We start from the raw sequence: 15,955 nt of genomic DNA on the forward strand, positions 1-15,955 counted from the left end.
ATCCCTAGTTAGGAGGAAAGTACACCTTAGTGATAGGAAACATTAAGAAAGAATAAAAAAAAATAAAAAGAATGAAGAATTTTTTTTGCCAGTTTACAATTAACTTAATTATCCTACTGTAACAAAAGTAAATGGAAAAGTAAGATTCATATAGCTAACAACCCAGTAAATGGAAAAGTAAGATTCATATAGCTAACAACCCAAAATTTCGGACGCATGTTATGTTATTGCTGTTCAATCTGAAGTCACCCTTAAAAAATTTCATTTTATTTTCCCTTCAGTATCCCTATGTTTTTGTTTTTGTTTTTGTTTTTTGTTTTTTTTTCGTTTTAAGGTTTTCCCCATAGTAGTCATATTTATTTTACGTAAATAGTCCCTCAAATGATTGCAACTGCTACTAGGTCTCAATTCTTTTAAGTAGTCTCAAAACTAGCCTCTCAAAACTTGAAGTTGCCATTATATCCCCAAATGATTATAGGTTGCTTCAACTTAATTACTCCAACAAAGAGTAGCAGCAGCAGCAAGATTGAAGCCTTAGAGAGACATAACAACGACTTCAATGATTTGAGGGACTAATTTCATAATATCAAAGATGTAAGGGGCTAGTAGCCAAACAAAAACCATTGATTTCCATTCATGGTCCCCAAATATCAAAAACTCGAAACAAACGAATCTATCTTCTGAATTCTGGGACCATTGCACATGCAAGAACTCAGAATGTTCACAGCAAAAACAATCCACTATTCCTGCAGAGAGCTCGGTACCACTGACACCTGTCTGCAGCTTAGTTAAAGAAAGTTTACTGCTATCAACCTCTCAATGATCCTATCCAGCTACTATTCAAAAAAAAAAAAATTATCTGGAATGGAACATTACACAGATTTACATTCCAACGAACTTTGCTCCATTAAATCTATAGATGCAGATCCAAGGAAGATATCTAGAATCAAAATGTAAAAAAATATTTCGCTATTTTCATCATATAGAACCACACTAATTTAAAAACTGAGTTTCATGAAAACAATAGCATTTCCTCGAGGAATGCGACCCCCCACCACACCCGGCCCAGGGGATAACATTTGAAAATATACAGAAAAAATAAGTAAATAAACTTCTACTGACAATCCTCAAAAATCAAGCTCCATGTTTAAACCAATAGAAACATTTGTTTACTGGCATTGACAATTCAACACAGGAGAAACATCAAACAGAGAATCCTGCTAATTGTTGGAATCTGAAATTTTGGGAAGCATTCTCAAGCGTGTCATCTAATTCACGAGAGAAAACTACAAATCAATATACAAATCAAAATGGGCAACTAACAAAACACGAAACAAAACATATTCTTCCTCACATGCAAATCCTACTAACCCAGAAAGCCCACTTCATAATGGATGAGTTGCCCCCACAAATTATACTACCACTTGCAAACACTCATATTATAATGTCTCCAGCACGTGCCCATCATGTGCATCTGAATAAAGAACATACACGTCTTAGCTGGCCACACTTGAGAATGAGAGGCCTCAAGCCATTTCAGTTCCTACCAAACAAAAAAACTATCAACACTTGGATAGCTCCAAAAGATTGATAAAGCAAGGGGAAAACGAGTGGAGCCATTCCAAATATATAATAACAGAGTAATTAAATCTAGGATTAGAGATGAACAGCTTAACGTCACATGAGTTTTGATAACTTAGCACGCTCCCTAAAGAGAACCATCATACCTTTTCTTCAGTAGGAATTTGAAATAAAAAAGGTAAAAAGAGCAGAAAAAATAAGACACAAGACTTTTATTCTCATGGACAATGAAAGAGATCATGCACAGGGTAGGGTCCTTGAGGCAAGGAGTTGGTTATCCACATGCATATCGGTCCTTCTATGTGGGGATGAATATGATGGAACTGGAACCAATGTGTCGAGTGTCATAACAAGTTTGAGCTAGTTTAGTCAGTCTCCATGAAATTGTATCACATGGTTGTGTCCGAAAGTCTATCCTCTGCAGTTTCGTTCATCCACGTGAATCATTGTTAGTCTTCAGCTCAGTCAGAATTTTAATTTACGTATCATGGTCTTCTGCGGCACTAAACTAGAATGTTTTATAGAAAAGAACTCTTCAGAAGCAATTTAAGCTTAACAATGAGAATCTCTCTGTCTTGCTAGTTTTACATTTTTATGACTGTACAATTGTATTGTTCAAGCTCTCTCTAATCATCTATTAGAATTTTGTATAATCATGGTCATCAATAAATGGCATCATCACCAGCCATATTTTTTTTATTTTCTTTTGAGAAAAACCACCAGCCGTAATCATAGAACCTTCTGTTTGTAAAATCCCATGCTTCCTGGCTTCTAATGGTATTTGTCCTTTTAGTAAACATATTTTAGAAGATCTGCTCCTACATTTTACAACTCATAAAACACAGCGAGCTCCACATCTGATGAGCTGGGAAACTCTACATTCCAACCCTTGCTCCTATCCTCTAAGATGCATCATCTATTGTGAGAAAAATTCCGAGTAAATTTCACTCTCAGCCATCAAAGATTTATACATCCTATGGTACATTATTAGATATGATCTGCTTATTCCTACATATATAAGTAGTCTACATTTGTAGTCTCTTGGCCATTGGTATGGACTTACTCCTTTCTTAATCTTTTTCTCCTAAAAGTTTAAAGTGCAATTTCAATGCTTTTTAGCATGGAAGTTAAGTACACCATTTGCATTTTAATAGCCAATAACTTCCTGTATATACGTGCATGGACACAGATACACACATCTAAAGGTAAATTCTAGGAGGTGGATTTGTGGGTCTACCTCAGCCAACTAGTGACATATCAACTGTATACATACGGACAGAATGTAGATCATGAGTACAAACATACATGCACTTAAGTAAATGTATAATGTTCAGTCAAAACTTGAATACTAGTACAATCTCAAATGAAAGTTCACATGCACATCTCCCCAGTAACAAATTTTAAAAGTAGTTTTTACCACCTCTAAAAAAGTCACAGATCTTCTGGCTCTTATATGTGTCAACTGTCAACTCATTGGCTATCTTACTTAGATTTTATCAACTAGTTGTCTGAACTTTTTCCTTTACTAGTTAAACCCATAACCTTTCTCTGTGCTTATTACTATCTATCACAACAATCCTTTGTAAACAGCAGTAACATCTTATACAGGACTTCGCCTTGGACCTAATGTTCAGATCGCTTACGATTAATCTGGTAAAATGAGGATACCATACTATAGCCGGAACCGTCGTCAAAATTCTGTGATTTGTTCCTACGAGTTATATGGAGATATTTCTTTGTCTTGTGCCACAGCATATCTTTCTTCTTTGACAACTAAAAACTTTATCCACACTGCTACATTGTGAGGTTTCTCAACCAAGCATATCAAGATTGAATATCACTGGGCTATTATCACTGCAAATATAATATATTCATTGTTGCCAACCATATATGCTATCGATTTAATGTATTTCTTTGTACATTATATTTAGGAGTAATTCTATAGCAAGGTTATCAGATAGTAGATTTTGATCTTTGCCAACCTAATCTTCCATTTATTTGCAGACTCTTCAAGCACAACTCATCATGAAGTGAGGCCATTGAAGTATATGTTTATGTCATGTCCTACTTATCTATGTGGTACTCTCACCCCAATTGTTGGTAGCTCAGTTCCAAAATCCTCAAGTGACAACAAAACAGCCACAACAGAACTTTGTCATGAACTTTTATAGTTGGCTACATGAATCTTTTTCTTCCATTCATTTATGCTAATGACCATCTTCCTGGTTAAATTAGCGAGTCGTCATTTTTAATTGTGCACAGGTATGTTCATTTCCTATCTTTAATCCTCATTGTTCCGCTAACGAAGATCCTATCATTTTCCCAACTGTCCCACCTACTGGTCCCTATTACACATTCAAATCATCTAAAGTAGCAAACCTTTAACCTATTGTGACATGTATTCATCTCATATCCTATACCCAAGCATATTGCTGCTCAATAGAAAAAGAAAATGGTATTGATCAATAAAGTCTAGACTTGCTACTTGATTGGGAAAGGCAGCCGAAGATGGCAGCAAACACAAAAGTGAAATTTTGGGGGGAAGAGAAAAAAGATAGGGAAAGTTTTTGCAGCAATATATGATAGATAATAAAATTAATAGGAAGATAGAAATCACCAAACATCAATTCCTTGTTTTTTTGGATATTCATATATGCTAAGCAATAATTTTACTTGGCAGAAGATAATGCAAGTCAATTAGCAGGTTTGCATAATGATTCATCACCTAATATAAGATGATGCACAAGAACCGCTTTGCTAAGATATATCTTAAGAAAATAACATGAACTACACACTTCAGAGTCATAAGATATGGCTGAAATTCATCAGTTTTGTTTAATAATAACATATCAAGACTCGTGAACTTCATTAATCCCAAACCAAAAGGTAATGCACAAACTAAGTGCTATGTTTCTAATCATTTGTCATCCACAACACTTAAATATACAAAATATAGAGGTATAACATGAAGTACTTTAAGACGAAAGCCTTCTCTTGAAATTTACTCTTACATTCATTATGGGTTTTATGCACCAAGCTGATTAGGTTCAGAAATGGCAGGTTTACCACGTCCCATTGTGAAACCCCTTGTTCCATCTGGCATCCTAGGACCTGGAGGCGGTTTGTTCACACCATTGCTAGAAGTAGGAACCTGTCCATGACCTGGAAACAGGCAGTAAAAAGTTAGAAATATAGCGTAAGTTAAACAAAGCACGTCTTTCCTTTTTTTTCTCTTCTTTTTTTAAGATTTTTGGAGGTGGAGATAGAAAATATTTACAAAAGTATGGATAGAAAATATTTACAAAAGTATGAATAGAAGTATTATTTTAATAATAAGTTGGACAAGTCCCACCCTAAGGGAGAGTTCCTCCCTTTTATTTTCCTAGAATCTACTGCTCACTTTCAAGTTCGTCTGCAATACAATCCAAAATAATTATGTGATGGCTTTATCAGTTATGACTAAACATCAAAGAAATTCACCGCTAACAGAACAAAATGACGAGAAGACCGAAATTAAAGGAGACTTGGTAATGACATTCCCCTGAGAAAATGGAGGTGACAATTTTTGCCATTACATAATGGAATAACAAGTACAGGATAAAAACAGGAGATGATTATAATGAAATCCTCATGTTTTCATCAGGATTCGGAGAAATCCAGTCTTCAATAAGAATAAATTCTATATGATCATATTAAAGCCTGTATTTTATTTTTTTATTTTTGTATTTTTTATTTTTTTCGGTTGGAGGAAGAAAGATGGGAAACCAAGTTGGTTCCCAGTCACGCAATTTATAATCCTCGAAAAGATACGAACAAGACAGAAGAGTCTGAACACAATTAAACAAATAAGCATAACTAGTAAGATACCTTGCCCAGTTGCATTTTGCGGGCCCCATCCTCGGCTTCGGTATCGACTCCTGCACTTGCCCTTACCACCAGCAAAATGCTCATCGTCCTATATGTAGAGGGAATATCAGGAGGATATTTCAAAATACATCATGCATTGTTCAGTATGCAAGTAACATATTCAACAAGTATAATAGTGGCAGCAAAACAGATGGAATAACTGAACGCTACTTCCGTTTGTCCAATATAAATGAAGAAAAATTAGCACAATGGAAAACACATTTTTCTTGAAAATCACAGCAACAACACCAATGCCTAAATCCCAAAAATTTCAGGGTTGGCTACATGAATCCATCCGGTTATATTTTGGTTCATTTCCTCCACTAAATTAAATAGCACAGAAAACAAAATTGGAAATTAGGGGAAATAAAATCATAAATAATAGGAGTAGGGGGTATTATGTAGCAAATTTTAATGTCAGGCCCTCTTGGTCATGCTGCTAGCTTGTTGATTTATCAGGTACATTCTTTACAAGACCACTCCATACAAGATGCTTCTAAGTGGGATAATGAAATATTTTACAAGAGATTTCACAGACGCGAACTGAAATTTTATATATTATTTTCAATGTTGGACTCCTTTGACACTTCCTATATGCATATTGACACTATTAATACTTCTTTGATATGTTAGCACATACTAGGATATGATTTTCTTTAATTCTCTATGTCAGATATATTCTTTTCCTAAAAAACTCAAAAAGTAATTCAGAGCAATAATTTAAATGAAACAAGATACACAAACTCCTTCATGGAACGATTAAGCATATTTCGAATAATAATTTATACTAAACATGGTAAATAAGGCCCTTCATGGAAAGATTAAGAAGTTAAAAAGTCAAGACGCCACTTAATTCATTCAGATGAAAACACATTTATCATATCCTATGAAAATAATTATATTGTAGTCAGATAATCATACACTCAGTTTCTTCTTTTTTATACGAAATAATAATAATAAATTCCATGTCATTCCTAGTATGGCACATAAAATCTATAACTAGCATGTCCAAATTTCGAATATTTAAGTTTTGTAAGTTTACCAAATCTTATATCAGTGCTATATGGTGAGAACATGTCCAACTCAAAATTCATAATTGAAAGCTGAAAAAGAGGTATAATTTGTGAAGTTTACAAAAAAGAGTCTGAATCCTTTGCTTTACTAGTGGATTGTAGCTCTTTCTGTATGGTACCAAGTACCAATTGGAAGAGTAAAAATGGACTGCAATTGCCAATCTAGCTATAACAGTAATCATTTGGTTCTCACTATTCTAAATGCTTAAAGCATGACTATCATCTAAGTTCATAAAATGTGGAAGGCGCAAGTCTAAAATATCTATAGAAAGACCAATGAGATTATTTCACCAACTTCCAATCCAAAAGGCATATTAATAACCATGAATTACTAACCTCTTTTTCAGCATTCTCATCCTGACGGTCAGCATATTTCAACTTCTGCCCATTTGGAGGCTTCTCTGATGTCTGATTATCTGTGCCCTTCTCAGGCAAAGTTTCCTTCTTACCTCTTTGGACGAGCCCATACTTCCCCTGAAGAAATGACACCTTTGAGATAGAGAGAGGAAGCACCCAGCGTCCACATAAGGAAGAGAGTGCCACAAAAAATTACCATTCTTTTATGTAGAAGCTCGACTCGCATGCCACTTCGCCAATCCTTTTCATCATTTAAAGCAGCCACCTGAGTATGTTCAAAGATGAGCGGTTTTGGTTTGATTACTCACATAGTAGAAGTTCAAAGGTTATAAATAAAAAAAGAAAAATTGAATACAAAAACTCACAGCATTTGCAGCTGCTTCGGTAGTCTCATACTCAATAAGAGCATGTAACTGCAAAACCAAGGGGCTCAAAACTTAGTATCTGCATACAACAATTAAAACAATAGCAAACAACAATCAAAACAATAATCATCCTTGTGCTTCTGTAAGTATACCTATATTTAGCCTAGTATCAAATGTGATTGGACCAATGAATTAACCTTATATGAACCTTGTTTTGGAAAACATAATCAAAGGTGAAATCCACCAAAGATGAAAGTTACAAGGATAGATTTATGCAGATTTAGTATTGATATCACCTGCTATTATAAGGTAGCTAGCTACTGTGTGTTGAATTAAAAAAAAGCTATATGAAATCAGCATATTTAAAGCAATGATGTTGCAGAAATACAGATATTGTGCAAAGTTTTTTTACAAATAGCACCTCAACTCATGGAACACTAAGAGTTACCTTACTACTGAATGCCTTTTTGGTCTTCTTCATCAGTTTTGAATCTTCTGCAGTATGTGGGTCGTGAACGGTAATGTTCAAAACCCTGGATTTGAAGAATCACATTAAGTTTGCAACTTCTTCATTAATGAAACATCAAGGTAAAGAAGAAAGAACAAACATACTTGCCAAGTTTTGCAAAGATTTTTTCTAGATTATCTGTTGAGTAATCATCAGGCAGATTTTCCACTATAACAGTGCATAACTGATAGAAGAGGATAACAAGGTTAAACACTAAACCAATATCAAATGGTGAAAAATAAAAGGAAAGGAAAAACTAGAAAAAAGGAATACCTTTGAATCCTTTATTTCAGAAACTGGAAGCGGGTGTAATCTTCGCACTTTTCTCCCATCCTTACTAACAACCTGCATATAAGGTAGAAGGTATATCTAGTAATGGAGATAGCTAGCAATCAGCATGATAGAATCCTGAATACAGATTTCTCACTCCCGGTATAGGCTTCCAGAATGACTACTCTCCAGTAAGCGTAGGACGAAAAGTGTAAATAAGTGAGATTTCATTCAGAAACTTGTATAAACTTACAAGCTGTGATGATGTCCTGAGTGCTTCCTCTATCAGAGAGAGATCCCTAACAAGTCTCTTCATTTTTCTGAAAGATGCAATGACGACAATAGGAACTGCAACAGCCAAGAAGGATATGCTAAATAACTTAAAAGATTGACACAAAGTTTATTATCTAAGATGACTAATAGATTTTGCTGTCTTTAAAATGTTAGGTGTATGTAGGAATCAGAAGAGCTTTGTTAAACGGCAATTAAACCAGCCAAATCGGCCAAATTTGAGCAATTCACTCTGGTCGTCGTCACTTCGGTGCAGATCTAGTTGAAAATTTTGCAACAGTATTGACTGAACATATTTAGTTGTTTTGTACCCATTATTTTGAATAATAACTATTACCCCCTACCAAACTTTCCATTCACCCAAATATGGAAATACCCACCGCATATCTTGTACCAAAGAAATTTAGAGAACAAACTGAATTTAGACTTAGTTTAAAAACAATAGGCACGTGCAGAAGTGTGGTGGGTGTATCAGAAAAATCTCTGAATAAAGTGTTTGCTTCACGAAAAAAACTCATTAATCTATCTGCCTGGACCAATGGTCATCGTTAAGAATGGCCTGTAGCATGTTATTTGGATTTTGGACAAAATGGCCATAAATTTAATATAACAAAATTGTAATAGATGCTTGAAGGAATGATAAGAAAATGGGAGTAAGGAAAACGTAACCAGAGAGAATCCCCTGGTGAAAGAGACAAGATACTACTAGCACATACTTTGCAATATATGCAATCAAACTTGACCAAATAGTCATTCTTAACCAATATCCTAATTCTATATTACATAATAGTTATTCATGTGATAATAAAATCATTATAATTACATATTCTGTATGAAACATAATTCCTAGTGACCAATATCAATAAGCATACATGAGAAAAGGGAGAATCAGATGGCATAATGTTGCTTAGTCAGTCAGAACCAACTAGACACTAGGCACAACAATAAAGCAGCTGAACCAGGAGAATTTAGTTAAGCACTATATACTCTGGCCAACTATAAAATAGCCGCACCAGGAGATATCTAGATATGGTATCTGTCATAAGTACCTGCTTTAATCATCACTTCCATCCCTATTCTCTGTTTATGTTAGTCAATTAGTGCAAGCACTTGGATTGCACACATGCAGAACACACATGTAGATATGCACAAATGCATAAATGTATGCACACATACAACTACAAGTCCAAAGAGGAAAGATTCGCCAAGGACGCAAGCAACTATAGCATTGACAATTAGGAGTTTGTCAGCAGTTCTGGTTTCACAACCTAGACAGTTGCAAAAATATATATATCCGAAAAGCCAAACAAAGAAAAAAGAACAACTTATATGAATGGAGAAGAAAAAAGAACTTACATTATGTTATCTTTTTTACCCTGTATATATCTTTATTATTCCATTTTGTGCCCTGTGGTTTATTTTCCTTCTACTCTTTAATCCTTTTCCATTTTGTTGCTCGGAAGTGGGCAAGAGGATTGTGGGTGAGGTGTTTGTTGTGTTGATTTGCTTTAAAAAAGTTTACAAGATAACTATGCAACTCGGTAGCAGAGAAAAGCAAATCCTACTTGGCTACTGTGTATGTGTATTTTGCATTTATGAGATAGCATGATGACTAAATGTGATTCAATATCTGTTACCCGAAAGCGAGGTTTGGACTAACAGCTACATAAGTGTCAATTATTATCAGATAAAATTGGATCAATATAGGTGGTTAATATCAGTTACCGAATCCTTGCTTATCCTTCTTCACATGCGTCAACATGAACTTGTCTGTAGGTAGATTTTCATCGCTGAAATAATACTCAACCTGCAAAACTAGAAAGATGTAAATATGGATCACTGAATACAATAAATACATAAAGGGACTCAATAAGAAAAAAATTAGGTAGATTTTTCGTGTCTCTGATGAACATCTCCTTGAGTATAAGCCTTTCCCCAGCACCGCTTCATTTACAAGATTAACTCTTTTAATGTTTTGTACTATCTCAAAATCCACATAGTCAAAGAACTCCCTAACCCTAATTATGGTGATCAAGTTGCATAAGCAAATAACTCAAATAAAGAAAGCTAGCAGATCAAAATAAGGAAAAGATAAATGACCTGGCGAACGATTTTGTCACGGAGATCATCGGTAAGCACAGCAGGAACCTCTACCGATTCCTCCGTCGCCGTACCTTCTTCTTCATCCACGCCCTCATCGAGCAGCTGCGCGCATGAATGCATGGCGACGCAGAGCAGGGCGCCGCCACCGCCGCCGCCGCCGGCGACGCCGAAGATTCTTGATCCTCTGCGCCCTCAGAAGGGGCTAGGGCTTCTTCTGGGGATTGAGGAGGAGGAGGAGATGGAGATCGCCGCCCTAGCCCTAGCTCTTGGCTTTGGGTTTCTTCCATTTCGAGGGGGAAAAGGCGGTCGCGCTTCTTCTCCTGCTCTCCGGATCTCCTCGCTCGGTTTGAGTCTTCGTCGAGTCCTGGTTATATAGTTAGGGGCAAGGGGGAGCGTCGGGTTGACGCGAACGGACTCGAGCGGTTTTGACGCAAAGCGACCGAGTCCGAGTTTTGCGATCGGTTCGAGTATATTAGGATCCTCTCCTAATAAACTAGTGTGTACCCCGTGCCAAGCACGGCCCTCGCCTCTTTTCTACAATTCGTTAATGTTGTTTGATCTCAATTTTATTTTTATACAAAATTATTCTTATAGCTAGCAACTATGAAGACCTTCAAATAAGTTGCAATTGGAAAATTGATGCCTAATAATATTGTATGGTGCAAATATAACAATGCTATTCCAACAACTCACACATAATGGCCTAATAAAACAATATAGCAACAAAACTCTACATTCAATATAACATATATTCATGAATCAGTCACTTGAGTGACAACCAATCATGAATTTTTACGAAGGAGTTATCTCTTGATGCATATTTTAGTTCATCATACAAAATAATGCAAACTATCCTCTTAACTATATCGTGTCTCAAAGACAAACATTATAATATCGTATATTTATCATTTGGGGGGAAAAAGAAACAAAGCCAGTAAAAAGAAGAGAAATAAGAGCAAAACCTGAAATAGAACAATTACAGGCTTAAATGGGGTCTTAGATTATGTAGGCGTGGAAATTTCCTACTCCGAGATGTTCTTAACGACCTTCTCCGTCACCTGAAAACATAGAAGTTCATTATCACTGATTCTAACAGAAAAATTATAAAATATGAAACTGATGACTACCATAAATCATCAACTAATTATAATAATAAATATTAAAATTGACTACCATAAATCATCAACTAAGTATAATAATCTCTTTATTAATGTGTCTTTTCAAAGATTTGTTATTAATGTTAAAGAGAAATAAGTAGAAAATGAACAAAATTTTGACAGAGGAAATCTTCAGATCTGAGCACATATCAATAGTTTATTACTTTAGAGGAAATATTCAGATCTGAGCACATATTAATAGTTCATTCTCTCGCCAACTACGGCAGAAGAAATCTTTATTTTCTCCTCAATAAAAGCATAATACTGCTAATGAAAAGGGCTAAATGTCAACTCTTTTGTTCTTCAAGTTTTACCAGCAAACTGTTTCAGGCTTCTTTTTTTAAGCATTATCTTAATTCATTTTGACTTCAGTAACGAAATCAGCATTTTGGCAGGGATGATATGTACATAATTTGACTTCAGTTAGCTTATGATCATACACGTACATTAGTTGTTTAAATTCATGCAAAATATTATCTACCATACATACTGTAACATTTGGGCAGGGATGATATGTACATAATTTGTCTGTTAAGAAATAAATATGAAAGTAAACTGAGAAAGTAATTAAGGCTTCACATTTCTTGTAATCAGATAAACCATAGAATTTCCAGAATTCCAATGTCGCATAAGTCTCTTGTGCTTCATTTACTCTTTTCTTTCTCTCTATGCAACAACTCTTTTTTCTAGGTTCTTTTGAGAGTGTACTATTTTGACTGTAAGCGCTAACATGATTGAAGGAACTACACATTCCACTAAATATCACTTAATCTAACAATATAATTACTCAATCAATCTACCCCTAAGAGTGTTCAACCTAAAAATTACAAATAACTCAATTCTAAATAATTAAGCATAAAATAATTGAAAATCAAAAAAATTCAAAAATTACATTATGTTCCAAGAAATTCAAAATAAATTGGAAAATGAGTTGAGAAGAGATACATTGTCGTCTTTGTCTTCGAGGTCTTTGGAGTCAGAAGCCTATGGAAGAAAAAGAGGACTTTGATCTGAAGTAAACAGAACAGATATGACAAAATCAATACATCATCAAAGAAGACTTTGATCTGAATCCACCTGCAATTTCCATCACTAAATATCATCAATCAGGACATAAAATCCTCATAATCAATCAATACTGTTCAACAAAGGGTTATGATCACTAAATTTAAGGAATTATAATCCAGCAATTTTAATGAATTTTTAAGGAATTTTTTTATTTGTGTTCACCTGTTGATACTTGAAGGCACATTCTCAGATGACACGATCACAACTGGGATATCCTTGAGATTGTGAATATTTTCAAAATAAATAAAAAACAAAATTTTCAAAAAGTATATATAAAAAGCTCACATTTTGTTCAGGATGAGTATAAGAAGAATCAGAAGATGATGAATCTACTTGCTCATCTTGCTGCAAGTTTAAACATATTACCTAAATCACATTTTGTTCAGCAAAAAATATTACCTAAATCAAGTTTAAACATAAGGTTTAGGTATATGATCAGAATTAGGCACTATTAAGATTAGCTAAATCAAATTTAATCATTATAAATAGAAATTAGCATCTTCAGTATGCTAAAAGAAGTAACTAAATAATCCAAAAATAACAATCTAAGGCGCAAAAAATTAGAATTTAGCTCAAATTCATCACCATGATTTATATTTCAATCACTATGCTCAAATTCATCACCAATCACCATAGAATTGTTTGAAATCTGTATTATTAGTTTAAAGCACAATAGTTTTTCAGTTATGTTTCTCATCAGCACAAGCATTTGATTACAACTTTCATGGAAATTTATATTAAAACACTGCAGTGTTGTCAAAATCTCAGGTCTAGCAAAGGAGGAAAATTTAAAAAAAAAAGCTAGTGATGGAAGTGCAGGAGAGAAGGACATCAATTTGATATTCAATGTAGAACAGGGATAAGTGATCAGCAAATATAAACTCCATAAAGTAAAATTCTAGGAAACAAAATTCTAGTGAATGTGAAAGTGAAACATCAGATTGCTTTGAGGAAGTTGCTTTAAGCCTTCATTATAATACACAGAGATGATGCTAGTCAAGTAATAGTTTACGTAAACCCACTCAAAATAACTGGCAGTAACTCCGCCTGAATTTGCAAAAAACCCACACAAAATAAAATCAGAGAAAGTACCTGCAGTTTTCTTCTTTTCAAAGAGGAAATCTTGGGATAGAGAATTATGAGCAATTTGTGAAGGTCAATCAACAAATATCAAATTAAAAGACTGATTACTATAAAAGACATACTTTGATAATTCTTATAGAGAATAGTTATACAATTCTTATATAGTAAAGAAGAGAAAGAATGGAAAAATATAATTCACATTACATTCTTCACAATTATACTAATTTATAACACAAATTTTGAGTTGCGGTGGCAGCATTTACGTGAGAAGTAGCATTTCATAGTTCCTAAAAAGCTAGAAACACTACTAATATTATTACAGATTTCAGAAGAAGACTTAAATACAAATATAATGACTTTTGTAGCATGAATAATAATTAACAAATTTAGTTCAAGAGTGTTAACATAGTCTACAATGAAACTAATTTGACTAACATTTCTCTAAAGCTTACACCAAAACTTTAAAAAAGGCAATACTTGCTACTTTAACCGTAAAAAAAGTTGATACCTGACTGGTTCTTCCATTCTCATCTGAAAATTTTTAATCAATCAGTTTGAGCCTGAAGCAAAGAGGATAACTAAACACACAACATAAGTCGATCAATTAAAATGATTAAAATCTTTAAAACCTGAAATTAGAAAACGGCAAAAAAAAGATAATTCGTACAAATAGCGAATAATTCCAATCACAAAAAAATATCAATTCATTCCAATCAAGCTCTCAAGTTAGTTACAGTTTTTCAACACTAAAAGGATCAAATTAAAGTTATAATGTGGTTTTCCCTTGTTCCTAAAAGAACATACTACCTAAATAAGCAATAAAATTTTGCTGAGTAAAGTATAAAAATCAAAATTTGTTGATTGAACCCCTAAATCCCTAAAAATAAATACCTCGAGATTTAAAGGTGAGCATTGAGTCGTTCTAGACTAAAAACTAAGAGAAAGATAAATCTCCATAAAGATTCTCAAATTGATCTCCTTAACTGCAAATCGAAGCAAGTGAGTAAGGAATAAACCACAAAAAATCGGTAAGAACCAATTTGTAAATAAATTATAATGAATTGCAAATCGAAGCGCTACTAATATTATCAGAGATTTCAGAAGAAGACTTAAATACAATTCCAACAATTATCTCTCAATCACTAACTCACATAGCTACTTAGTAACAAACTGTAACAACCAATTAGTAAATAAAATATAATGAATTGTGATTGGATAACATCAACATGTAAGATCCACTTGGCAAGAAACATTTAACATTAGGTTTATTTCCCCTCAACAATTGAGCATACATAAAAATGAGCATTTGAAATGATCCAATAATGTATTGGAAAAAAATAAAGGCTATTGAAATAATATATAAAAACGACTTTTAAAAATGTGTAATAATTAACAAATTTAGTTGAAGAGTGTTAACATAGTCTACAATGAAACTATTTGACTAACATTTCTCTAAAGCTTACACCAAAACTTAAAAAAAGGCAATATTTGCTACTTTAACCGTAAAAGAAGTTGATACATGACTGATTCTTCCATTCTCATCTGGAAATTTTTAATCAATCAATTTGAGCCTGAAGCAAAGAAGAAATATTGGTTTCTCCCAAGCTATGTCCCAAAGTGCTTGCTAGGGCCGCATATTTATTTCCATTTCCATAAATCTTAACATATTTTCTAATTATTTCCTACATGCATAAGTAATTGCCATTATTGAACAGAAAAATAGGAAATTAGAAACTGAAATTGCAAACAATCTGCCCTTGTTGAGAGCAAGTACCTGACTTTGAGAGCTCAACTCATCCACAAGAAGCTCCGATATAAAAATCCTAGGCAAATGCAAGCTACATTTGTTACTGTACACACAAAGCTCTCAACTTTTTTCTTGGAAACCTCAGTTCATCTCGTTGAGTATAACCAAAATCCAAGAAGAATGTCGCAATTGAATCAATCCCATGACCATCTACCTTCAAAATTAGAAAAATAAAAACATAGTATAGCAGTAATGGAATCAAGCATTAAAAAAAATTTCTACTCAAGTAAACTTTCTCCATGCTCGAGAGCGCCGATGTAAAGAACGATTGAGACTGCGAGCCCTGTGATATATTAAAAACAGCAATTTATTTACATAACACCTCAATTCACGTTTCTTCTAAAACAAATATCAAAAATAAGAAAAGATCACCTTCGTGGTTCTTC

General features: G+C 34.0%; 1 protein-coding gene across 1 annotated transcript; it reads right to left on the bottom strand.

Annotated features, from left to right (window-relative positions):
• On the bottom strand, positions 1,119 to 10,574 carry LOC109830061 (la-related protein 6A). Its single transcript, XM_020397217.1, has 12 exons — positions 10,452 to 10,574; positions 10,077 to 10,158; positions 8,314 to 8,408; positions 8,064 to 8,135; positions 7,895 to 7,974; positions 7,731 to 7,815; positions 7,283 to 7,330; positions 7,114 to 7,182; positions 6,897 to 7,034; positions 5,449 to 5,536; positions 4,593 to 4,743; positions 1,119 to 1,543 (listed from the first exon to the last, which is right to left on the bottom strand). Exons 1-11 carry the CDS (start codon positions 10,572 to 10,574, stop codon positions 4,607 to 4,609), a joined length of 1,017 nt encoding a protein of 338 aa, XP_020252806.1. The 3' UTR covers positions 1,119 to 1,543; positions 4,593 to 4,606.

The sequence above is a fragment of the Asparagus officinalis genome, chromosome 1 (assembly GCF_001876935.1).
Source record: "Asparagus officinalis chromosome 1, Aspof.V1, whole genome shotgun sequence".
NCBI classification, from domain to species: Eukaryota; Viridiplantae; Streptophyta; class Magnoliopsida; order Asparagales; family Asparagaceae; genus Asparagus; species Asparagus officinalis.

Excerpts from the sequence above, each read along its gene's own strand:
- LOC109830061 (XM_020397217.1), bottom strand. The coding sequence starts at position 10,574 with ATGCATTCATGCGCGCAGCTGCTCGATGAGGGCGTGGATGAAGAAGAA. Across the intron at positions 10,159-10,451 it reads GTGACAAAATCGTTCGCCAG|GTTGAGTATTATTTCAGCGA; the intron begins GTCATTTATCTT and ends CTAGTTTTGCAG. Across the intron at positions 7,183-7,282 it reads CCGAAGCAGCTGCAAATGCT|GTGGCTGCTTTAAATGATGA; the intron begins GTGAGTTTTTGT and ends GAACATACTCAG.